Below are 23,683 nucleotides of genomic sequence, written 5' to 3'. Positions count from 1 at the left end.
TTGCCTACTAACATAATAAATACATTTTCAACTTACAATATATTACACAAATATCATTACTTTTATATTACACCGTACTTACTAACAAGGTATTTTTGTCTTTTTATTACAATGCAATATAATTCTAATATTAAAAAAATTTCGTGGAAATGGAAACGGCATCCTAGGGAGTATTTAAAATCTATCCACCAAACAAACAAGAAATAATAGCGATGTGGTGACAGAATAAAATATTAAGAAAAATGGGACAATAAAATATATAGAAGTCTGTCGTTAGAGCATACAGATTAAATTAAAGGAAATAATCCTGGAAAGTTGATTCCAAGATTTGATGCTCATAAATAATTACTACAAAACAACAAACGATAATAATACTAATAGTTAAGGTTAATTCGTTAAGTTCGATGCACATAGACGTTGGCCATTTAGTTGGTTTTTTTTTAATTATTTAATATATATATATATCAATATAATATATAAAAAATAATAAAATATATTCTCTCTTTCGGTCCAAGTCTTATTAACTTTTCGGGTGATTATATTTAATATTAAAAATATCATTATATTTGTATTTTTTTTACAAATATTATTATAATAGTATTATAAAACACAATATTTTTGTCATTTTTTTTTATTTGTACTTACATTTTTATATAATAATTAATATTTGAAGATCAATTAAATAAAATCCTTAAAGCCGATTTGAGATAATATATTTTATTATCCATTATCCGCGTTTGTTTATGTTTCTCCAACAATTTCATAGATATATTTGGAAGTTTATTATTTCTTTTATTTTTCCCATCAAATTGTAAAAATATCAACCCAATTGTCCCATAAGAGTTAGTTGGCCTTGTATACAGCAGATGAACTTATGATCGCAGGATCAAATTGTTAAAAATTTATCGAGGTCCTTAATTTTTTGAACAATATATGAATCAATAATCTTAAAGTCACCGGTCACATGTAATACCAACTTAGTCATCCCGACAAAGACTATTATTATCATGAGTATTCACACAAAAGTTGCCATAGTTCTTGAGCTACTTCATCCAACAATATCTCCTTCTCAATCTTCGTCGTCTCGCGCAATTCCCGCGCCCGACGTCTCATCCAGTCGCCACTAAACACCTTCATCACCGCCGTCGCTATCTCCTCCCCTTTAAACCCGTCATTTTCGTTCCTCCGAACCTCCACGGCGCTACCAGCCTCGACCAACATCTTAGCATTTATCGGCTGATCAACCTTCATCGGCATGGCTACGACCGGCACGCCAAAGTACATGCTTTCGACAACAGAACTCCACCCGCAATGACTCAAGAACCCTCCCGTATTAGGATGCGCCAATATCTCCGCCTGCGGCGCCCATCCCGTTATAACCATTCCTCTCTCCCCGACCCGATCAAGAAAGCCTCGCGGCAACATTTCATCGAGGGTTATAGTTGTGTCGATAGGAAAACGGATGATCCATATGAAGTTAATCGTACTGTCACAAAGCTCTAGCCCTTTCGCAATTTCTTCAACCTCCATCTCCGACAGAAAATACTCGCTCCCAAAGGAAACAAACAGCGTCGAATCCCGAGGCTTCTTCCCCAGCCATTGAAGGACTTTCGAGCTCTCGACGTCGCCGTTGTTTCCGTCGGAAATTAGAGGTCCTACAGGCACTAATTTCTTGTTACAAAGCTTGGATAGATAATCTAAATACTTCCCTTCACTCCCTCTAGTTGTCTTTAACAAAACAATCTCCTTAGATTGCTCAAAAGTCCCCCAAAGGAATTCTTGATCAGCATCATAGACATTCTTGTACATGAACTCAGACAGAACATTCAAGCTTTTCAACCCAAACTCTTCTAGACGGATGTCGGGGAACGGAAACTCGACTTCCGGGAACGTGTACCGGTGGTGCTCGAAAGCCATAACCACTGCTCCAAAGATGGAGAAGTAAACAGCAGGGATTCCATGAAAGGCAGCAATTTTTGAGGCCCAAGGTTGGAAAATATCGTATATAACCAAGTCGGGGACGAGCATCGCGATAAGATTGACGAAGCCAGGATTCGAGGCCTGAAAGGCCTTGATCAGGGTAAACTTGAGGTGGGAAGGCAAGTTCTTGGTGGTGTGGTAGTGAGGAGGGAGTTCAGGAGATGACTCGATTTTGAGCTCCACAAATTCGACCGAGGAACTCAACAAGTTCCTGTCAATGAAGCTTATGATGGAGGTCGAATTAATGGCTGTGGAGCAGATGTATATGTGGAAACTCTTCCTTTTTGTTAAGCTTTTGGCAAGCTCAAGGTAAGGGAAGATGTGTCCATGAGCTAGCCATGGGAACATTAGGATCTTGAATCCATTTCTTGGGGGTTCCATGAATGGATTGGGGAGTACTAATCTGGCAATCTTGAATTAAAATTCAAGAATAGGGTCTATTTGTATAACTTTGGATAATATGTACTAGATTATAAAATTTAGTACGGTACAGACAACAATGACACAATGGTAAACAAAACACGACATAAGGCATAATACAAATATAGTATAGAAACGGACCCTATATGTCATAGTCTCATATATCACCTATTATCATTGATTTCAGCCAAAGAAATATGTTCATGCAACACAGTTATAAGTATGAATGAAAACCCTAACTTCAATTTAACACACCATATGATATATTAAATAAATGTATGTCAGTGTACTGATCGAGAAAAATAAGCAATCATCCCTTTTGGATTATATGAATCCACCCAGCATTAGAAACAAATTAAGAACAAAATGGAGGTGGGATGGGGTTAGCTAGGTAGATTCTTCTATTCTATTACAAGATAGACTTAAGATTTCGATCTGTCCGCAGGTGGATTCGATTATTCTGTTATATGCTGCTTCTGTTGTTCTTTCCCCAAAATGGTTTGGGATCGAACAAAACCATAATTAAAACTTGTGGAAAGTTTGTTCTATATGGATATGATCAGAATCTAAGCATAAAAGATATGGAGCAGTGTATAGAGATTATTGTTTCGTTTTACTTTCCTACCTAATTTACTGTTCAAATGCTTTGTCAGAATCCAACATAATGGGGAAAGAAAGATTTGATGCAGATATCATGCCAATTAAATTTTTAGCAAATGGAGGCAAGAGATCATCCATCAAATTCAGTGATTGAGTATATAAAGACACGACAAATGAGAACAATAAATAGTTCCTCCAAGATTTGATGATCATAAATTACTACAGAAACGACAAATGAGGGCAATAAATAAAGTCGTCTTCTACTTTTTTGTCATATAATGGACAAACGATAATATTAAGGTTTATTCGTTAAGTCCGATGCTCACAGTAACAGACAAATCTGTATGCGGGCATTGGACGTCGGTAGGCCTGTTTCCAAGGTGATTTTGAACCAATCCCTGGAGCTAAACTCCGGAGATGATCCACGCCGTTGATATAGTTTCCACAATAACGACCGACGGTGGGAATCATCCAGGGCCAGGAGTAAGTAAGAGGCAGACAGTTATACATGAATATCCACTATATATTTGCAGATATTCAAGGGCTTTCTTGAAATAGGAAAATAAAATAAAAAAAAGAAACTGTATCTTTCGTTAACCTTAAAAATACCAACAGAGAAAACGGTTCCACTCAATTTGTGGAGCCTTAGAAACTAACCTTAAAAACCTTCATCTTCTTTCCTATTTCCCTTTTCCTTGAATCAACAAAATGGGATGTAGGGAATCAAAGCATGCAGTTGCTACCGATAATGTCATTACCAAGAGCAAGGGCAAGAACAAGAGCCTAGACAGCAACCCTCCTGTCGAAAAGCCGACAGGCGATGGTACGAGGAATGCAAATGAGGTTGAGTTTCTAGGGAATGAGAATCTGAAGGATTCTCAGTTTGGATTTGGGAATACAAATGGGGTCAAGTTCCCTGAGGATGAATTTAAGCCTGGAACAGGGGCTACAAATGAGATCAAGATCCTAGGGAATGAGAAGAGTGAGATTATGTCTGATAATGGAAATCTGAAGGACAAAGTGAAGGAAACTGGAAATGTTGAGGAGGAAATTTCCAGGAAAGAAGGTGGAGATCAAGAAAAGAGGGGAGAATTGGAGGGTGCAAATGTTGCCCCTGTAGAAGAGAAGACAGACAAAATCAAGAATGAGGAATTGAATCTGAACGATGAGAAGCAAGATGTTGGAAGTGGACAAGAAGAGGTTGCGGTTTCACAGGATTTATTGGTTGATGCTGCAGCTTCCAATGTTGTTTCGGGAAAGCCCGAAAATGATGCTAAGGATGCTGCAGATGTTTTAGGAAAATCAGGAATTGATGATAAAGGAGATGGGTCTCAAGGGACAGGGGAAGCTAATGATGAAGCCAAGAATGGGGAAGGAGATAGCAAAGAGGATGATGATTCAGATAGAGATAAAGGAAAAGGTTATTTTTTATTCAAGTTTGATTTTTTATGTGATGGTTTGGTGTATAATTTGGATTTTCATTTGTGTTGTTGGTTCATTGCAGAACCAGAAAGCAAAGTAAGTGTGGCAGCTAATGAAACTAAGCCTCCAGTTGTTGTAGGAGACAAGGAAGAAGCTTCTGTATCTAAAGATGTAAGAAATTTTCATGTTTTTGTTCATGATGTTCGAATTATCTTCGACTATAGACAACTAGGAAGCTATTAATGTTTCTAACAGGGATTTTCGATGATGATGCAGGAGAACAAAGCAACAACTACTGATGATGTGAGGATAAACTGAAAGAGAGACAACTATTTATAAAGTAAGTTAAATACATCCTAGAAGAGGAATGAATCAAGCAGTTTAGATGTTCTGATCTGTCATTATATACATAATAAAAGACCGTTCTCAAGATCACATATAATTTCGATACCGAGAAGCAGTAATCCTATGGTTACTAAGGCAGTAAATCATAGGATATGGAAAAGCAGTAAATGCATAAAATAAAAGATTTGAGTTAGCTATTTGCTTGCCTTTCATCAATGAGAAGAATGGATTGATTGAACAGGAATGGCTTCCCATCATCTATACAGTGCTGCTCTGAGGTGATCTATATGTGTTTAGTTTCGAAGTTGATGTCATCGATGGATCCCGGAATAGGATGAGATTCCCATCAGGATCTCTTCTGCTATACAAAGCAACACGAGGGTCCATTACAAGAGTGCATGAGCTTGGTACATCACATCCCATTTCAATCCCGTAGTAGTTCAAGTGATCAGCAATGCTGTTCCCCGTCACCGACCTGAAAATTTGTCGAGGAAAAATCTTAATTATTCATTAGCTAAAGACTTTTCCAACTTCAAAACCAAAAGTAAGTTTGACACATGTGGCTCTGTTTACATATGTCTTTGTAACTTTTAACACTATTTATCAAAAGTAATTTTTAAAAAAAATATCGCATCACATGTTCTTTTCTCTCACAAAACATTACAACAAACGCTTGATTTTATACTATTTTAAAAAATTTTAAAACTCCAAACTTACAAAATTTCTATCTAAACAAAGATGTGCTTGCCTGCTACAAGTCGGGTCTTCCCCTGAACCATCACAAACTGTTTCAACTGCATAACTCAAGTTTTCGGATGTAACATTGTGGAGCCAAACCTATAACAGAGAAAAGGAACAAACTCAAGAAAGACACCAATTACATGTGGGTACAACACCAAACTCATTACCTCTCTTGCGAAATGACGGTATGTCTTTTGAGGAAAAATAGTGAAGTATGGAGGCAAGTGAGGCACAATGTCATGAGCATGTGTAACTCGAATAGTATCCGGTAAAATTTGGGTAAAGTAGGATGCAAAAGCAGCGTTTCCAATGCGAGGCTGCCCAAATGTCATGACCTGAACATTCTTCTCTCCAAGACTAAGCTGTGAAGGATGCAAAGTACATTTTTACGACAAACTCGAAAAACATTGAAACAAAAAAAGAATTGCAGCACAGTAATAATCTGATTATTCATCACTACAGACTTCCAGACATCAGCAGACATAACTTGTGATAATCAAAGTCTGTTATGATTTCTAACTATGATATTAGTGAAATCCTTGAGAGCTATTAACTACACAGCCTTTGCACAAACATTGCCCAATGCATACAGATTCAAAAGATTAAGAAGCAGAGCACCAAAATAAAATATTAAATACTCAAGGATGGAATGGATAGTTACACGAAGATCAAGTCCACAGAAAGCTGCTATTGCCCCTCCCATCGAGTGCCCCGTTACCATAATTCTAATGTCTCCATAAATCTCCTTTGCTTTTTGAACAGCAATCTGGACACTTGACTGCAACAGTGTGTTGTGGTAAGCATTATAAAAACCATGGTGAACCTGAAAAGAAAAAAAATGACAACATGGATGGATAAACATGTAAAATTTCATGAGTGAGAAAAAATATAGAAAAAGATTAGCTGCACAAACCTTTCCACCATTGCATCCAGGATAGTCGATATCAAGCTGCTTCCAGAATATATCTTCCACCCAATTCTGTATACTGCAAACACAATTTCACCTTATGTATTAGACACTTATCTTTAATTACCTTATTATCAGAAATCATCGTCTTTATGCACTCGGAAGTTCAGACTTTGCTTTAAATAATATATGCACAGTATATACACAAGAGTTCCCATTAAATTTGAGCTGCTTGCACTTATATGAGAACATTTCATCAGAAAAAAACTTAAGACAACAGTAAAGTACTAAAATAATGCAAACCTATGTTCCTGAGTCCCTCTAAATGCTATTACAGTGGCATTAAGATCAGGTGCAAAACCAACAAAGGCCTGTCAACACATAAAAGATTAAATTAGTATTCCAACCTTTGAAGTAAAAAAAGAAAAAAGAACTTCTATTAACATTGTAAAGAGGATAAAAATGGAAGAAATTTGAAAGGGTATTGAGGGGTCATCTTCCAAACCTGAAGACACTGCTTCACGTCGACAATCAATTCTATCAATTCAAACCCCTGAATGAAACGAAAGAGTAAATTTAGGAGAAGTTCATGTAAGTCAAGTTTCAAGTATGTTATTTAAACCTTAATCTACCTTAGTTAGACCATTACATCTTGAGCAAGTCCACGTAAACAACCCAGTTAAGTCGGATAAATAAACCTAAGAATATAATACACATTAGCTGTATGTATCTGTACTTCAAATAATCATCCAATCAATATAAGGTTATTATCTCATTTTAATGCAGTGTAAAATTGATATTACAAATGTCATACTATGCAAACTTATTGATTATGGATAGTTTCATACCTACTTTTGACTTATTAATGGAAATCAAATATTTGGGCTAAGCATAATGTACAAATCTAAACAAGCAACACATCAAATTTATTTCCAATTCAACGACCATCAATAACTCACAGCTGAAGCATATTGCACCAATATTCTTGCAAGTGTTCGATTGTACACTTGCCGATGCTGATCATGACTGTGTTTCACCTTCACCTTCAATTCTGCAACGCAAAGTGATAATTGAAAGAGAAATATTTAAATTATATTCAATCATAAAACAACACATTAAACATCAATTTCTTGCACGCTTAAGAACACATCTATATTACAATATTTCAGCAAACTGAAAAAGAAAAAGTAATCATGAACTGGTCACATAAACACGTATAAGAAATCATAATCATCTGTAATTGGTTGGTGACCAAAACCAAACCTCAAAAACACCAAATTAATATCAAAACTTAAAGCCCAAAAATAAAACAGATAAAATTACATATGCACAAGGTCTCAGGAAATAATGTAATCTTTTTGAGCCAACAAAAAGCCAAACCTGCATTCACAAAGCAACACAACAGATTAAGGATATCTGATTCACACACCCATGGTTAATTCAACAACAAATTTTCATGTGAACAGAAATTTCAACCACCAATCCTCAACCATCAATTAGTTTCCACTTTCAACAAACAGAAGATACAGAAGAGCTTCATACCTCTACACGATGAGAACGCAAACAGACAACCAAATATTGCAATTATCAACCACACCTTACTTCCCATACTCTGCAAAAAGGTAACGAAAACATCCGGCGAAAAAAGTCAACAAAGAAACTTGTGCTTAACATCAAATGCTAAAACACGAAATATAATCGGAAACGAAAAAATATAATAGGAAAAGACCTAATTAGATGTTCCGACAAGAGAATCAAACTCCAATCATACACCTCGATCGCTGTTTTCCGGCGATCGCGCGCCGGTAACTGAGATTTCGTAGACGAAACAGTATCGAAATACTGACGCGGACTTGCGTGGATAAGTTCATCCCTATTTATAGAGAGTTCAATTGCGAATTTTGCCTCCAAAAATATTAGTTTATTACGGGATCGTGTGTGGATTTCTTGTAGCTGCTATTTTGGCGTTAACTCATGATCTATCTTACGGTAAGTTTGGCAAGGCTTAGCAAAGTATAAATTACAAAATTAAAAAATAATATTAGCTCCGTCGCGCGTTGTAACGGTGTCGTTTGGTTTTTTTTTTTTTTTTTTTAAGGTAGATTTTTAATATTAGTATTATATTGGATTATAATAAAAAAATAAAAATACTTTTATTAGTATGATATTTGTATAATATTTTATAAATCAAAAGATATTTATTATGTTAAGTAGGTAGTACAATTATTAAATTGAAATGGTAACTTTGTTTTAGGACGTACGAAAATAGAAAATAATAATTTTCAATAGGACAAAAAAAAATTATAATATTTTAATTAAAAAATAAAATAGAAAATAAAATTAAGAAAAATATTATATACTAATTAATAAAAATAATAGAATAAGTAAAAATAATAATAACAAATAATTAGGCCATCCGGCCTAGCTAATTTATCCTCTGGAAAGGGAGTTTTAGGTATTATAGTAAAGTACAAAGTGTATTAATAAATATAATATAAATTAAAATTAAAATGATTAAATAGTTTTATAAATTATAAATTTTAAAATATAATTAAAATATATAATTATATATAAAAAAAAATGACAAATTATACTAGGTAAACCGAAATACAAAGAGTAGGAAAAAAATCAATTGTTCATAATATAACTCAAATTTATCGTAATATGAAAAACTATCAATTTTAATTTTATTATTATTATTAATATATTTATTATAGTATAATACTCCCCCTACGTTCCTTAACAATTTATCTATTTTTTTACAAATGTCATTACTTTTATATCATACAATACTAATAGTATTAATTTAATCTTTTTACTTTTATTTTTACTTAATCTTAATATAATACTATTATTTTTAAAATTTCATCCAAAAAACAAATGGATATATAGATATGGGACGAACAAAATATTAAATTTGTACTTTATTTTATAATCAAATTTATAATTTTTTATTAAAATATTTATTACATACATAATGTAGTATTAATATTGTATATTTTAAAATAAACATTTAGGGTGAGTTTGTTTGTGAATTTGGAGCCTTAGTTTTGATTATTGAATAATAAAATTTTAAATTTAAATAATTATTTAACCGTAATATAAATAAATATTGATGTGATATTTTGAATATAAAACAAAAAAAACACTTTATCCGCTTACCCACTAATCAAGAGCAGTCAAATCTGCACGGTAACGTTAGCACAAGACAAGATATATATATATATATATACCGACGAAAGAGGAGCATTACAACATAAAGAAAGAAACATCTCTAAATACAAAGAAAGGAAACATTAATTCTCCTCCTCAACAGTCACGTCCCATACAACATCCATTCATCCCTACAAATGCCAATGGCAATACCAAACCTTACAGACATACCTCATCACATCTCTACCACAAAGATTTGTTTCCCGACAACAACACCGGACAGGTAATGTCCCGGCGACCATCACTCGAACGTATTGTCGAAACTCCCCATGGCATTATTCATCTTCTTCCTCTCCCGCCAGTTCTCTCCCCACACCTTCGCCTCCGCCACAGCCCGCTCCCTGTCCAGCTCCCAATTCCTCGGAGTTTCTCTCGCCCTCCCGCCGCCACCGCTCAGAGGGCTATCACGTTGCGACCCCGGACGATCGGGATCGTCCAATCCCCATTTCCGGCCGGACCCTCCGCCGCCGCCGCCGCTAGTGTCGATCCTTCCTAACTCTGCGCCGGTGTTGAGCTCCCGTTTCCGGTAATCCGGTGAGTTCTTGTACTTTGACGACGGCGATCCGTGATGCCCTCCCGGGCTGTTCACTCCGTCCGACATGTTTCGCCGCGCACGCGGCGTCGACGGGCCGACTTTGTTGCTCTGCGCAAACGGCATGTTCGGGTCGTACGTCTGCGACGCGAGATACGTCAGAGCCGTCACCACATCCCCGATTAGCGGCCTTGTCGCCGCTTGCTCCTGCAAGCACATGGCCGCGACAGCGAGCGCCTGGTAGAGTCCGCGCATCGGGAATCGTCCTTGTAATAAAGGGTCGGCCATTTTCGGGAACTTTCGTCGATCCTTGAAAAGTGGCCTCGCCTGCCGACGGAGAGGAAAAAAGAGTTTAGAAAAAATCGAGCGATCGAGTGCATTTTTAATTTTGCGCAAGACGTACCCAGGCGACGAGGTTTTGCTCCCCCGAAGGTTTTGTGTTGTCGATCGCCTTTCGGCCGGTGATGATTTCGAGCAAGACGACACCGAAACTGTAGACGTCGGATTTCAAGGTGAGCTGACCGGTCATCGCGTACTCCGGAGCGCAATATCCGTAAGTTCCCATCACCCTCGTAGAGACGTGAGTTTTGTCGCCGACAGGGCCGAGTTTCGCAAGTCCGAAATCCGATAATTTTGGAAAGTACCCTTCATCGAGAAGAATGTTGGACGATTTCAAGTCACGGTATATGACGGGCGGATTGGCTTTGTCGTGCAGATATTCCAACCCCTTTGCCGCACCGGCGGCAATCTTCATTCTCGTATTCCAGTCCAACGGCTCTTTATCCAACGGAAGATCTGCGTAAAAAACATTAGTACTTAGAATACAAAGATTAGGTACAGATCACCAAACCAATACAATGTTTAGCAGGACAGAATAAAATTTCATAAGGATACTCGGAATCGTAAGCAAATGCTATGACAAGAGACATAAAGGTCTGTTTACGTATGTTTTCAAATCACTTTTGACACTGTTCATCAACTGCATCGACATATCAAATACCTATTTTTATTCAGAATTTTACTATTTCCAAAACACTTCAAAACTCACAAATACTTGCAAAACATAATTGAAAACAACCTATAGCGTATAGAAATCAAAATCAATGTATATTGATCACCAAAACAGCCAATTGTATTCCCAAAACTTCACCAACGCAACCGGAATAACGTATCTTTTTTATATACATACATACATATATATATATATGTATTCAATTTTCAACTATAAAATTCCATTTCCAAGTCTTTTCCTAGTCTATAGAATGATCCTAATTTTGAGTACGCTCACGATGAAACTTAGTCAAAAGTAAAAAATATAACATGCTTTACCCTTACGCTTACCTCCTAATCTCACGAGAAAGTCAAATCTCTACAGGCTCTATTCACTAACACCACCATATTAGAAAAATATTACATCCAATACTTATTTTTCACTTATAACAATATATCAAAAATCCATTTTCTATAAAACCATCATATCAAATACCAAATTTTTATTCAATTTTTTCCTATTCCCGAAACTCCCCAAATCTCTACAATACTTCCAAAACATATTTAAACACAACCCAAATGTTTCAGCAACAGATACTGCAAATCATGCTCTATCATATTATTTAGAACATAAACATATAAACTCATGACGAGCATGTAAAACTAGGTGAATCCATAGAGAAATATATAAACCTAATATACGAAAAAATATTATTTTAAACAATTTCACAAACAAAATCTAATTTGACAGAACACTATAATAAAAATTGTAGGTTAACTAACCGTGCAAATGATCTTCCAGCGATCCCAATGGCATATATTCGTACACTAGAAGACGTTGGTTGCCGTCCGCACAATATCCTATCAAATTCACAAGATTCGAATGGTGTAAGAGACTAAGCATGAGAACCTCAACCAAAAATTCTCTATTCCCTTGAAGGCCATTCCGATCGAGCTGTTTTACTGCGACTACCTGCAAAATAATATATATGAGTTTTGCTTGGTTGTGTTTTCAATCACATAATTTTATTTATAAAAATTATATGTTCCATTCAAAATTTTCCATCAAGTATATATATATATATACATATCACGTAAAAATATTTAATTCAAATTTTTTACTATTCTCAAAACCAAACCAAACAAGTTCATGCTTTTTTAGCAGAAGTAGTAAGGCCATGTTTGTTTGGGAGGTTTTGGAATTTTCCACTATTCCTCAATTTTTTTTCTTAAAAAACATCAAATCAAACACCTTTTTTTTTAACATTATACTAAAAATCAATTTTAACTCAACATCAATCAACACCTATTTATATCACATCACACAATTATTCTAATTCAAAATTTTATTATTCAAAACTTAAATCCAAACCTCCAAACAAACACACTCTAAGGGTGGGTGTGTTTGGTTGGTGTTTTTCCAAGATTTTCTACTAATTGCTACTTTTTTCCCCCAAAAAAACATTAAAGGTGTGTTTGTTTGGGGTTTGAATTTTGAGTTGGGATTTGAATAGTAAAAATTTTGATTTTGAATAGTTGTATGATGTTATATAAATAGGTGTTGATGTAATGTTTTGAATGTAAAATTGATTTTTAGTATAATATAAAAAATTTAAAAATAGGTGTTTGATTTGATGTTTTTGGGAGAAAAAAATTGGATGAATAATGTAAATCCAATCCAATCCCCCAAACAAACACACCCTTAATTAAACTCCTATTTTATGGAGTATTTTTTATATTAATAGTAAAAAAAGTTAATTTTACGTCCAAAACATCACATCAAACAACTATTCAAATTCAAAATTTTACTATTCAAAATTCAAATCTAAATACCAAACACCCAAACAATCAAACCTTAAAGTTTCAGGGCACACTAAATAGAATCCTATCGAAAGAAAATGTGCCTTGAAACCATTTAGTTACTGACCTGTCCCGTGCTCTCCAATTGACCTTTGTACACCCGTCCGAACCCTCCTTCACCAAGCAAGCATTCCGGCATGAAGTTGTTCGTCGCAGCAGCAAGCTCACGGAATGTGAAGGTTTGAGCAGGGATATTCGGATCTTTGGGAACTGTATCCTTCTTCGAATCATTGCTATTCCGAGATCTTGATTTATCTGAAAAACACAGTTCATTTTTCAAAATAATGATAAAAAATTTAAGACTACTTGTGAAGTTGAAGCTGAAGTGAAATCAATACAACATCGATCAGAATAGAGACACGGCAGGAAAACTTTCCTTGCATTCTTTACACAGCAAAACCTTCAGAAATAATAAAAGAAAATTCGAATTTGTTTACATGTCAACATCTCTAATGCCTTACTTCACCTAATGACTAATGCCTAAATGTAAATTACCTACACTAAAAACGACACCCTCCTTATTACAGATGGATAAAACTCCAATTTTAGAAAGTATTCCTCATCAAGCAATGATAATAAAAAAAACTCAACCAGCATTCCCTTCTACCATGTTCAGACTGTTTCTAATTCATCTAGAAGCAATGATCATAAATAAAGTGCTAAATTTCAATGAAAAAGACCCAAAATTCTGATTAAACTCTAAGAATTCAAACAACTTTCATTTCCAATCATTAATCACAAGAAATCCAGTACAGATTCAGTTAGAATGTTAGATCACCATGAAATTTTTGTAAAACCTAAAGATCAAGGCTGATAGAACCCTAAAATTAGTTGCGGATTATCATCAGATGATATTATGAACAAAAATTAGCAACTGGAAAAGCAAGAGACAGAAAAATTTTTAAAATCCCAAAACCCTAAATTGACCTAAAAAAAGGAATTGAAGAATTAGGGAAATTTCGATGTATACCTGAGCTTAATCTATTGTTTGCTGCTGAAACTTCTTTAAACGAGTCCTTCTTCCCAACCTCTTTCACTCCTCCATTACCGCCGTTATTAGCTTCCTCCTTTGATGATTCAAAGCAAGGAAAGCAACCCATAACAAATTCCGACAAAAATCAATAGCACCGCAAAATTCGCTGTTTAATCAGTCTCATATGCCCAAATTCCGACCATCAAAACTGCGCAACCAGCTTCCGACATCACCACATCTTGCGAGAACAGTCGAGCTTAATTTCACACAAATTCGACGGCGGAAAAAGCTCACCTGTGATCGAATTGCTTCGAAATTCGAGATCAGGGAACTGCCCGTTTAAGGGATGAAGTAGATCAGCCCAATCGAAGGAAATCCCCGATTGTTCAAGAAGGTAAAGGAAGAAGATGATGAAAAAATGAAATAAAATAAAATTGGGAAAAAGGAAGAATTGGAATTAACAAAAAAACTAAAACTGTGGTGCGCGATGATTCAAAGAGTGTGAAATTAAGGAAATGCGATAGTGGTGAAAGTCAAAAAAAGGAGGAATTTTAATCTTTTTGGGTAAGTTTAAATTTATGTGAGAGCGAAATTAGGTGAATCATGTCTGCATAATCGTCTCGGAATTGTCGTAACGTGTAATCCGTGTGTAAGAACTGTTCCGTGTGGCGTGAACGAAGCCGACCGCATCAGGGGCAAATGTGTAATTTCTTGTGTAAACGCTCGGGCGCCACGTGTGCAGCTCTTCGGAAGAGTACTCTTGTAATTTTACCGATGGCCGCCACGTGGCTTAGAATACGCATGGTTTGTAAACATTTAGCGGTGGCGGTGACGGTGGCGGTAGCGGTGCCGTCCGGTAGATCTCCGGCAACGGATTAGCAGATCTATTTTGTTTTTATACAACTAAGTCTTTCATTTGCATTAATTGATTAGGTAATGCTTCATTCGTCCATTTCTAGATATGTTTTAAAATTTGAGAGCAGATTAAAAAATAATATTATTTTATTAATTAATAAAATTATAAAAGAAATTTGGATATTTTTATTTTTATAAAGTAATTGTATATAGAGTGACATATGATATTTAAGTAAAAATTAAAAATATTTCAGTATTAGTGTACAATTTTTTCAAAAGTAAAAGAAAAATGTTTTGAAATGAAAAAACAAATAAAATCATATAAATAATAATATGAATTATAATAGAGTGTATAAAAATAATAAATATAATATAATATATTAATGTTTTGGGAAAGTTATGGATAAAAACATAAGAAGAACCCAGCCGAAGTATGTTAAATTTGAAATTTCTCAAAATTTTAAAAATAAATATTTAATAATTATTGATAAACAATTTTAAATTTCTTTATATATATATATATATTGAGTTTGATGATAATAAATAATCAATCCATCTTTTATAATTATTTCCTTTTCAAATGTAATTTTTTTCTATTAATATTCATTTTGTCCCTTAATAGGTTTTTCATTTATCTTTTGCATGCTAATTATGTATATTAGTATTTTATTAAAGTATAATATAAATAATGTAATATAATGATAATTTTATCTTTATATCTTTTAATGTAAAAGTAATAATGTAACGATGAAATAGAATATTTTTGCATTCATATAATTCTACTAAAAATGAAAATATTTGAATTAACAAGAATGAGAAAATTTTGAATGATGGGATGGAGTATTATTATATATAGTACCAAAAGAAACAAAATAGATTCATACTCTCGTATTAGTTGTTAATTTGGTCATAAAAGTAATAATGTCTTTTGTAATTAGTACTCCCTTCGTCCCATATAATTTGTTCATATTTTTTATTTTCCTCTGTCTCACATAACTTGTCTTTTCTATTTTTGGAACTTTAATCGCATTTTAAATTTTAAATTTTATAATTTTCTTAATTTTAATTAAACTATTTACTTATCTTAATCTTAATCTATAATTATTTTTACTAAATAATAATTATTTTTACTAATACACTTCTTAATTACTTACTAATTATATTTTACCTAAATTTCTGTGTCTACCATAATACACTCATATTTCATGGGACAGGGGGTGTATATTGTAAAATATACTAACTAACAAAAATAAATACATTGATTTGATAAATGATTATTTTATTAAGACATGAAGGGTGTATTTTTTCTATCAAAACAAATTAACATATTTTTTAAAAAATAATAAGTATACATATTTATTAATTTTATATTATCCACGTAATTTTCTATATTTAACATTAAAAAATTCCCTCAAAATATTTTACAAAGCAAACATGCTTTAAAAACAATATATAAATTGAAAGTTCCCAAGTTCAAATCTAAAAAATACTACTTCTGTTCGTTAAATCTATATATATTAATTTTTTATTGTCAATGAAAATATATACTTTTTATTTGTAGTAAATAATTATTATATAATAGTTAATTTGTATTTTCAATATTATACTTATTTATAAATATATATAAAAAAAAATTCCCCCACTTCATCAATTTTATTTATATAATTTTCAAAATATTTTTAATTTATACAATTAATCAATATATATTATATTTTATTAAAATTTGTAATCAACTCAAATGAACATATTTATATTTTGCCTGATGGAGTGAGAAAGTAATTAAATGGAGCTGCACCTGAACTTAATCCAAATCCAAAATATTGTTCCAATTAATTAAAAGGACACACAGATTCAGAGTCAATAATTAATGGGCCGACTTGTGTTCATACTAAAAGCCCAATTAAATTTTGATGAGAGGCCCAATAAAGTGTAGCCCCAATGATAGTTACTCATAATTCAATTCATTTCATATCAACCACAGCAAGTTTATATTTATTTCTTCACATAAACAAAAAAATAAACATTTAATAAAAAATATATATATATATATGAAAACAATATTGAAAATAAAATAAATTAAGAATTACTTAAAAATCAGAATTAAATATTTAAAACAATATTATAGAATACTGGAGATCTTCCCCCTGTTTAGTTAGCCATACAATACCATGGATTCGACTTCTTCTAGAAACTTCATGTTATAGTAATGGAATACTGAATTCTATATCTCTTAACACCTAAGTTTTGCCATATTTATTTATTTATTTTCTAATATTTTTTGAAAACTATTCTCATGAATATATATATATATATATATATGATACGTAATATTCTTTTCTTATTTGATTTTTCTAGAAATCTTTGGTACTTTTGCTTTTGTTATACAAATGTGGATAAAATAAAAACAAAACAAGTTGTAGTATGCAGTGAACATTTGACAAAATGTGATGCCAAGAACTGCCCACAGAATGGTTCTTTTTTTTTTCTTTTTTTTTTTTTTTAAATTTCTATGTACTAAAGCTGACATAGTATCATATATACATCAAATCTTGAAATCAAATGCTGTGTGCTTGCTTCTGTCTGTTTTCTCAGATGCACTCATGCTTTTTCAATAAAATAATAATTAAATAAAAATGTGCTTTTAAAATTAAATAAAAATGCTTTTTTTTAGAGTGATGGGATGAGATTTTGTCTGATTTTGGTATATATGCAAATTTAGAAAGTACCTATGGATCTATAGGCCTCTCTACTTACCTCAAGCCGTACATATATCACTATATATATAGAAAAGTGGCCTTTGGGACATTTTGAGGGCCATGTATGTATACATCAATTTTCATGCAACTGGTGTGTGTTTTTTTTTATTTAGTTTCTTAAATTTGAGTGAATAAAAATTTAATTTGTAATAAGAAAATTGAATAAATAAAATAAATGTTAAAAAAATTAATGAATATTTCTCATTTTCAAGATCGGTGATTGAATCTAATTCCTCATCAGTGGTGTCTTGGCTAAATAGTAAATCGACTCACCCTTGGAGAATGAACTATGAGTTCTGTGAGGTGATTGTAATTCTGAATCACTCAAACGCTTTTAAGATTAAACATGTTGTGAGAAAAAAACAATTTCACGGCAGACAATCTAGTTAAAAGAGGTGCAAAAAGTTTGTCTGATATGATGGCTTGGGTTTAAAGCTCGGACAAGGGTGCTAATGCCACGGGCCGGGGTATTGATCGCAAGGTGATTTGTGATGGGGAATATGTGTTGCATCAAAACTCCTTTAAACACCTAAAATTGGACAACTTCCAAAGCGTAGTTATTATAGTTATAATACATTACTCTCAACCGTATGCATGTAGAAATAAAAACAGTAAATGAAACAAGACTTTGTTAACACAGTTTGGTTATAAACCTACATCTGGGAATACCAATCCAGGTATAGTTTTACTAATCAGTGCTGAGAATAAAGATAAATCACAACTCTTTCAACTCATGCCTCTACAATGGTTTACTTTGGAAAACTCCTCCACAGATTTAAGTTGTCACAAGTTTGTACCAACAATTACTACAGAACAGGGCTGTTCAGAATCTGGACATCTCTCAAGATCGAAACTCAAATAACTTTTTCTTCCGTCGAACTCTTCAGCAGGTAAAAATGATAAAAACACTCACTTAGAAGATGAAGAAGAGAATGAGTTGAGGTTGAGAGCATCGAACACTCTTTTTTCCTCTAAACACAACTCTCAAAATCCCTACAAACAACCAAAACACACTTCACAGCTTATAAGACAACAACCATACAAGGCATGCAAAACAAACACAATAATTTCCTTTTTGTACATAAATGATATGAAGTGTCTCTGAATTAGCCAAGCTGACCACCTCAAACCATCCATATTTTCTTGTGTGTCCACAAACCAAAAAGATACAAGACAAAAAAAAGTTGCAGTCTAATTGTTGCAGCAACTAAATGGTCAATATCGCTGCAATTGGTATCTAACGACGACAGAAGCAAGGATGAGGGTTTTAACCATATGTCAAAATAAGTAATAAGATATTTTTCTATCAACACAGAATAAGTAACTTCTTGTTACTCGTTTGGTTCTTATCTTTAGTTTACTTTTATTCTATTTAGTTTTAAAGATTAAGTATGTTTGTAATTCTTCCTTACTAATTATCATAAATCTTGTTTTTAAAAAAAGTCATATGAATTTTTATGAGAATAAAAGCAAAATATGGACATACAAAAACTACATGAGGAAGATGTTAATATAAAATTATATAATAATAATAATATTATATCTAGCTACATTGAAATTTACTAATGTATAAGATCAATTGGCCTCTTTGTTCATTCTTATCTTTTGTAGTATTTTATTTCTAAAAATTTTGAAATATTTATTATATTCTTTTTTATTAATATAATAATAATTAATAATAAATGATGTATGTCAATGTCATGATCAATCTCATCACCAAAATTCCTCACTATTCTGCATGCCTCTCTTTTATAGAATCGAATTTTTTTGTTTCATTCTATAAAAAGGAATATCACAAAAAACACACACACACAAAAATGTATAATAAAAAAAATTTAAAAAAAAAAAAAAAAAAAAGAGGTCCCAATTGGATAAATCCAACATCCTTCTCCAACTCACCAGATGCCTCCTGGAAAGCTACATATAATTAATATAATATGTATATATATTAATAAAGTACATTTTAATAATTGATTAATTATATTTTTGAAATTTATAGCAATTGTGTGGTGTAATTATATGTATATTTTTTTTTAATTGCATAATAACTAGAAAGTAATTAATAATAAATAAAATATAAATTATCATTAATTAATTCCATTAGGATAATTATATTTGCATGTGCAATAAGTAGACAATAATTAATGCAGCACGTGGTGTAAAAATTGACTAATCCCCAACAAATCATATTAAATATTCCAAGAAATAGTTGCCAGTAAATCTTACAAAAAATAAATAAATAGATAAAATATTTAATACAATATATATAAATATATATTCGATAAAATATAGTGTATGTGGGTATCCGTACCAAAGGACACGTCCCAATTTATTCTTTCTTTTTAAATTAATTATTTTTTTATTTTTTTTTATTTTTTTTTTTGTGTATGCAGAGATTCGTTATCGTGCAATTGCTAACTTTTTCTAGATATTAGTAGTGCCTATCCAAATCAATCAATCTCCTCACCAAAATTAATTATTAATTAATTAAAACGTTAATTAATTATTGTTATCTAACTAATTTAATATTTCAGACATCCTTAATCTCTCCGATCATTGGTTGCATTCATGTGTTTAAATTTTTTGGATATGAAGATTAAAAAATAAAGTAATATTGAATTTTTTTTGTTAGGGATAAAACTAGAACTTTTATAAAATTAGTAATAGAATAAAATTAAATAAGTTGAGTGTAAAAAATAAGTGGAGTCTATTAGTAGCATTTATGGTGTATATAGATTAAAAAAAAATAATTGGAATAAATTTTAAAAATAATCAATTTATTTTATTTTTTTAACGAAATATAATATGAACATACTCTTTCCGTCTCGATCTGAAGTATTCTTTTGAATTTTATAATAGATTAAAAATAAAAATATTTTATTAATCAGTAAAAATATATAAGATGATTTTGAAAGTTTTATTATTTCTATATTATATATAATTTAATTATATATTTATAATTTATATAAAAATTTAAAATATTTTAATATTAGTATATAATTATTTAACTATGATAAAAAATATTTTTTTAATAAAACTGAAAAAAATAATAAAATAATAATTTGTATCCACTAGCCCCCCACCCGTCCACCCCCCCCTCAAAATTTCTATATAAATCCCTCCAACTCAAGCTAAACAAAAAACCTCAATCAACATCGAGAGATATCATCAATCAATCATCAAGAATTCACAACTTCTTCTTCTTCTTCAATTCTTCTTGCACATTTTCGTAATTTCATCACATCAATTCTACATCAAGAAATGGATAAGGTTACGAAAATGGCGTCGGAGAAGCCGGTCGTGATCTTCAGCAAGAGCAGCTGCTGCATGAGCCATACGATCCGGTCACTTTTCAGCGATTTTGGGGTCAATCCAACGGTGTACGAGCTCGACGAAATCCCGAGGGGTTGGGAAATCGAGCAGGTGTTGGCTCGGATGGGTTGCAATCCGACGGTGCCGGCGGTGTTCATCGGCGGGGAATTTGTCGGAGGGGCTAATGAAATTATGAGTCATCACCTCAATCGATCACTCAAACCGATGCTCAAAAGAGCCGGCGCCATCTGGGTTTGAAGGCGCCGGCCCGATATCTCGATTTACGTCAATAAAAAAATATTAAAAAAAAAAATTAAATGTGTTTGAGTCGAATCGAATCGAATCGAGTAATTAATGTTTTAAATTTAGAGTTTTGTGGACTCACTTTTCCTAATTATATTAGGAATAGTATGTTGAATAATAATATTGTGATGTGTATTTTGTACTTATTTTGATAATTAATACTATAATTAATTAATGTTTTATATTATATGTTAATTATCTTAATATTAACTTGGGTTGTTCATAGAGTTGTTTCTTCAAAAATAAAATATTCAGTAACAAATTAAAGTTATATTATATTCTTCACCATTTATTGTTAGAATATGTTCATATACTAATAAAAATCAATAAAACATACAAAAGAATCAATCAAATCTACAAAATATTGGGTTTGTTATTAAACACATTTTGTTTTGATATGATTTTCGATATATATATATATATATGATGTATTTAATATCTTATAAAAAAAATATTCAATATAAAATATTATTTTTATATTATTTATACAATTCTCAATACTTCATAAAAAAAAATATATTTCAAACTAAAACACTAACCAAACAAACTCTTATTTATTTATTTATTGTAATATCTGAAATATAAAAGAAATATTAATATAATTATTTCAATTAATAAAATTACAAATAATAGGAGACCAGATCAAAACCTTAAAGAAACAAAAATGTATCATATATATTTTCTCTATGAGGACCAAAACTGAAATAAATTGTACCATGACCATATAATTTGTTGATGACATGGTAAAAAGTTAGTATTATGTAATATTTTCTGAGAAAAAAAAAAAAGAAGATATATTTGACATTAAATTTTTGCTAAAAATTAAGTAGTGGCGAAATTTAAAAAATGTTTGTAAATGAAATGTTGAATGATTTATTCATGAAATTGAAATTGAAATTGAATCATGAATATGAGACATATTTTGTTATTTAGGACATAAACAAACAAACAATATATATATTTAATAAGTACGAATCCTACATGTTGAAACTTATCGAAAATTAAATACTAAGCAAGATCTGTCGTGTTACAATATAATTGAGATGATAAAATAATTAAAAAAATATATCTAACATGATTCCATTAATGCAATATGATTCGAATATACAAATTATATGACGCAATCCCTCGTAAAAAACAATATATGTAATGATTGTTACTTCCTCCGTCCCTCGTACTATGTTCACATTGCCGTTTTTATCCGTCCCTCATACCATGTTCACATTGCCGTTTTGTCCGTCCCACATACCATGTCACTTTTCTTTTTTGGAAAATGATTACACATTTTATTCTATTTTAAACTTTTTATTTTTATTTTTTAAAAATTTTAATTAAACTAATTAGTTATCTTAATCTTAATTTATAATTACTTGTATTATCGAATAATTATTTTCACTAATATATTCTTAATTATCTACTAATTACATCCTTCGTAAAATGCTGTGTCTACAGTGTAGCAGACACGGTATGTGGAACGGAGGTAGTACTTGTTATTGTAGTAAAATGCACTTTTTTTATTAGAAAAGAAACGAATTTTCTTTTTTTATGTCAATTCAAAAAGAAAAATAAATATAAATTTGAATTACAGAAAAAATATTATTTTAATTGTATATATTCTATTTCTTTATAATATAATCCAATCGTATCAAATATATATTAGCTCCGTCCGACTCGAAGGGATCCGTTTATTGTTTACGTGTTGATTTATGAATATTAATTATTATATGAAAACGTACTACAAAATTAAGAAAAAATGTAAAAAAAACTTCTATTAGTGTCTTATATTACTATTATAATGACATTTTTGCAAAAAATTATACAAATATAAGGATATTTTTAATGTTAAGTACAATGACGCAAAAGATAAATGAGATGCTTAGAGCCGGACGGAGAGAATATATATGTGTAGTAAATGAAAACTTATGCAAAATTGCAATGTATACTGTCTTGTGTTATTTTAGATGTAAAAGCATAAACTCTGTGGGCATAATATCGATAGGGAAAAAAAATTACGTATAAAATTATATATATATATATATATATAAAGTTAAAATTGACCAGACAAGTATGATGTATATATATTATAAAGAAGCTTATATTCGATCAAATCCATTTTGATATACATTCAGTTGGTCACTTTCACAAATGTTAATTTTGGGAGAAAAGTAATAAATTGCATTAATAATAGAGTGCAACTTATTTATAGATATTGTACAAAAAGATAAAATCAAAAATAAAATAACTATAAATATTCAAACAACAAATGTATCATGTTATCTTTTTTTGGAGTTTGATCTTATTTTTTATTATCTAATTTTGAATGGTTTTTATTTTTATTTATTTTTTAATTTGTTTTTGCATTATATTACTTATTTATTTATATCATATTAAACAATTATTACATTTAACTTCTTACTATTTATAAAATACCAAAATTTAGCTAAAGAAAATCTAATTTTATGGTATATGAGCAT

The 23,683-nt window shown here is 31.5% G+C and overlaps 5 protein-coding genes across 8 annotated transcripts; 2 read left to right on the top strand and 3 right to left on the bottom strand.

Moving 5' to 3' along the window:
- Window positions 1–825: 825 nt before the first annotated feature.
- LOC127249077 (beta-D-glucosyl crocetin beta-1,6-glucosyltransferase-like) lies at window positions 826–5,112 on the bottom strand. Its single transcript, XM_051271675.1, has 2 exons — window positions 4,974–5,112; window positions 826–1,655 (listed from the first exon to the last, which is right to left on the bottom strand). The coding sequence occupies exons 1-2, from the start codon at window positions 5,023–5,025 to the stop codon at window positions 1,006–1,008; spliced, it is 702 nt and encodes a 233-aa protein (XP_051127632.1). The 5' UTR covers window positions 5,026–5,112; the 3' UTR covers window positions 826–1,005.
- On the top strand, window positions 3,254–4,795 carry LOC127249076 (uncharacterized). 3 transcript variants are annotated; one of them, XM_051271674.1, is made up of 3 exons: window positions 3,254–4,420; window positions 4,505–4,593; window positions 4,699–4,795. In XM_051271674.1, the coding sequence occupies exons 1-3, from the start codon at window positions 3,709–3,711 to the stop codon at window positions 4,738–4,740; spliced, it is 843 nt and encodes a 280-aa protein (XP_051127631.1). In that variant the 5' UTR covers window positions 3,254–3,708; the 3' UTR covers window positions 4,741–4,795. The 3 variants fall into 3 exon arrangements, with proteins under 3 accessions (XP_051127631.1, XP_051127630.1, XP_051127629.1); XM_051271673.1 differs by lacking the exon at window positions 4,699–4,795 and having other exon boundaries at window positions 4,505–4,673; XM_051271672.1 differs by having other exon boundaries at window positions 3,255–4,593.
- LOC127249075 (lipase-like) lies at window positions 4,790–8,373 on the bottom strand. 2 transcript variants are annotated; one of them, XM_051271669.1, is made up of 11 exons: window positions 8,145–8,372; window positions 7,958–8,027; window positions 7,375–7,466; window positions 7,048–7,113; window positions 6,921–6,968; window positions 6,719–6,786; window positions 6,422–6,494; window positions 6,170–6,331; window positions 5,676–5,870; window positions 5,516–5,604; window positions 4,792–5,242 (listed from the first exon to the last, which is right to left on the bottom strand). In XM_051271669.1, exons 2-11 carry the CDS (start codon window positions 8,022–8,024, stop codon window positions 5,026–5,028), a joined length of 1,077 nt encoding a protein of 358 aa, XP_051127626.1. In that variant the 5' UTR covers window positions 8,025–8,027; window positions 8,145–8,372; the 3' UTR covers window positions 4,792–5,025. The 2 variants fall into 2 exon arrangements, with proteins under 2 accessions (XP_051127627.1, XP_051127626.1); XM_051271670.1 differs by lacking the exon at window positions 7,048–7,113 and having other exon boundaries at window positions 4,790–5,242; window positions 8,145–8,373.
- A 1,321-nt stretch (window positions 8,374–9,694) lies between these two features.
- On the bottom strand, window positions 9,695–14,527 carry LOC127249074 (probable serine/threonine-protein kinase PBL7). The gene is made up of 5 exons (XM_051271668.1): window positions 13,981–14,527; window positions 13,078–13,265; window positions 11,934–12,123; window positions 10,564–10,955; window positions 9,695–10,487 (listed from the first exon to the last, which is right to left on the bottom strand). The coding sequence occupies exons 1-5, from the start codon at window positions 14,108–14,110 to the stop codon at window positions 9,870–9,872; spliced, it is 1,518 nt and encodes a 505-aa protein (XP_051127625.1). The 5' UTR covers window positions 14,111–14,527; the 3' UTR covers window positions 9,695–9,869.
- A 6,210-nt stretch (window positions 14,528–20,737) lies between these two features.
- Window positions 20,738–21,396, top strand: LOC127249232 (monothiol glutaredoxin-S4-like). Its single transcript, XM_051271946.1, has one exon. The coding sequence runs from the start codon at window positions 20,856–20,858 to the stop codon at window positions 21,162–21,164; it is 309 nt and encodes a 102-aa protein (XP_051127903.1). The 5' UTR covers window positions 20,738–20,855; the 3' UTR covers window positions 21,165–21,396.
- Window positions 21,397–23,683: the final 2,287 nt, after the last annotated feature.

This window comes from Andrographis paniculata, unplaced genomic scaffold (genome assembly GCF_009805555.1).
Source record: "Andrographis paniculata isolate CXL003 unplaced genomic scaffold, ASM980555v1 Contig35END, whole genome shotgun sequence".
Taxonomy (NCBI): Eukaryota; Viridiplantae; Streptophyta; class Magnoliopsida; order Lamiales; family Acanthaceae; genus Andrographis; species Andrographis paniculata.
The sequence above is the reverse complement of the archived record's forward strand: the minus strand, read 5'-3'. Positions and strand labels throughout refer to the sequence as shown.

Bases quoted from the DNA above. Each gene is read 5' to 3' on its own strand.
- LOC127249076 (XM_051271672.1), top strand. From the start codon at position 3,709: ATGGGATGTAGGGAATCAAAGCATGCAGTTGCTACCGATAATGTCATT. The intron at 4,594-4,698 runs GTAAGAAATTTT...ATGATGATGCAG, and splicing joins AAGCTTCTGTATCTAAAGAT to GAGAACAAAGCAACAACTAC.
- LOC127249077 (XM_051271675.1), bottom strand. From the start codon at position 5,025: ATGATGGGAAGCCATTCCTGTTCAATCAATCCATTCTTCTCATTGATG. The intron at 1,656-4,973 runs GCAAGCAAATAG...TAGTGCCTGTAG, and splicing joins ATTCTTCTCATTGATGAAAG to GACCTCTAATTTCCGACGGA.
- LOC127249075 (XM_051271669.1), bottom strand. From the start codon at position 8,024: ATGGGAAGTAAGGTGTGGTTGATAATTGCAATATTTGGTTGTCTGTTT. The intron at 6,969-7,047 runs GTAGATTAAGGT...CGTTTCATTCAG, and splicing joins GATGTAATGGTCTAACTAAG to GGGTTTGAATTGATAGAATT. The intron at 6,495-6,718 runs GTTTGCATTATT...TTGTGTTTGCAG, and splicing joins AGAGGGACTCAGGAACATAG to TATACAGAATTGGGTGGAAG.
- LOC127249074 (XM_051271668.1), bottom strand. From the start codon at position 14,110: ATGGGTTGCTTTCCTTGCTTTGAATCATCAAAGGAGGAAGCTAATAAC. The intron at 12,124-13,077 runs GTCAGTAACTAA...ATTATTTTGCAG, and splicing joins AATTGGAGAGCACGGGACAG to GTAGTCGCAGTAAAACAGCT. The intron at 10,488-10,563 runs GTACGTCTTGCG...CTCCGTCGGCAG, and splicing joins AGCAAAACCTCGTCGCCTGG to GCGAGGCCACTTTTCAAGGA.
- LOC127249232 (XM_051271946.1), top strand. From the start codon at position 20,856: ATGGATAAGGTTACGAAAATGGCGTCGGAGAAGCCGGTCGTGATCTTC.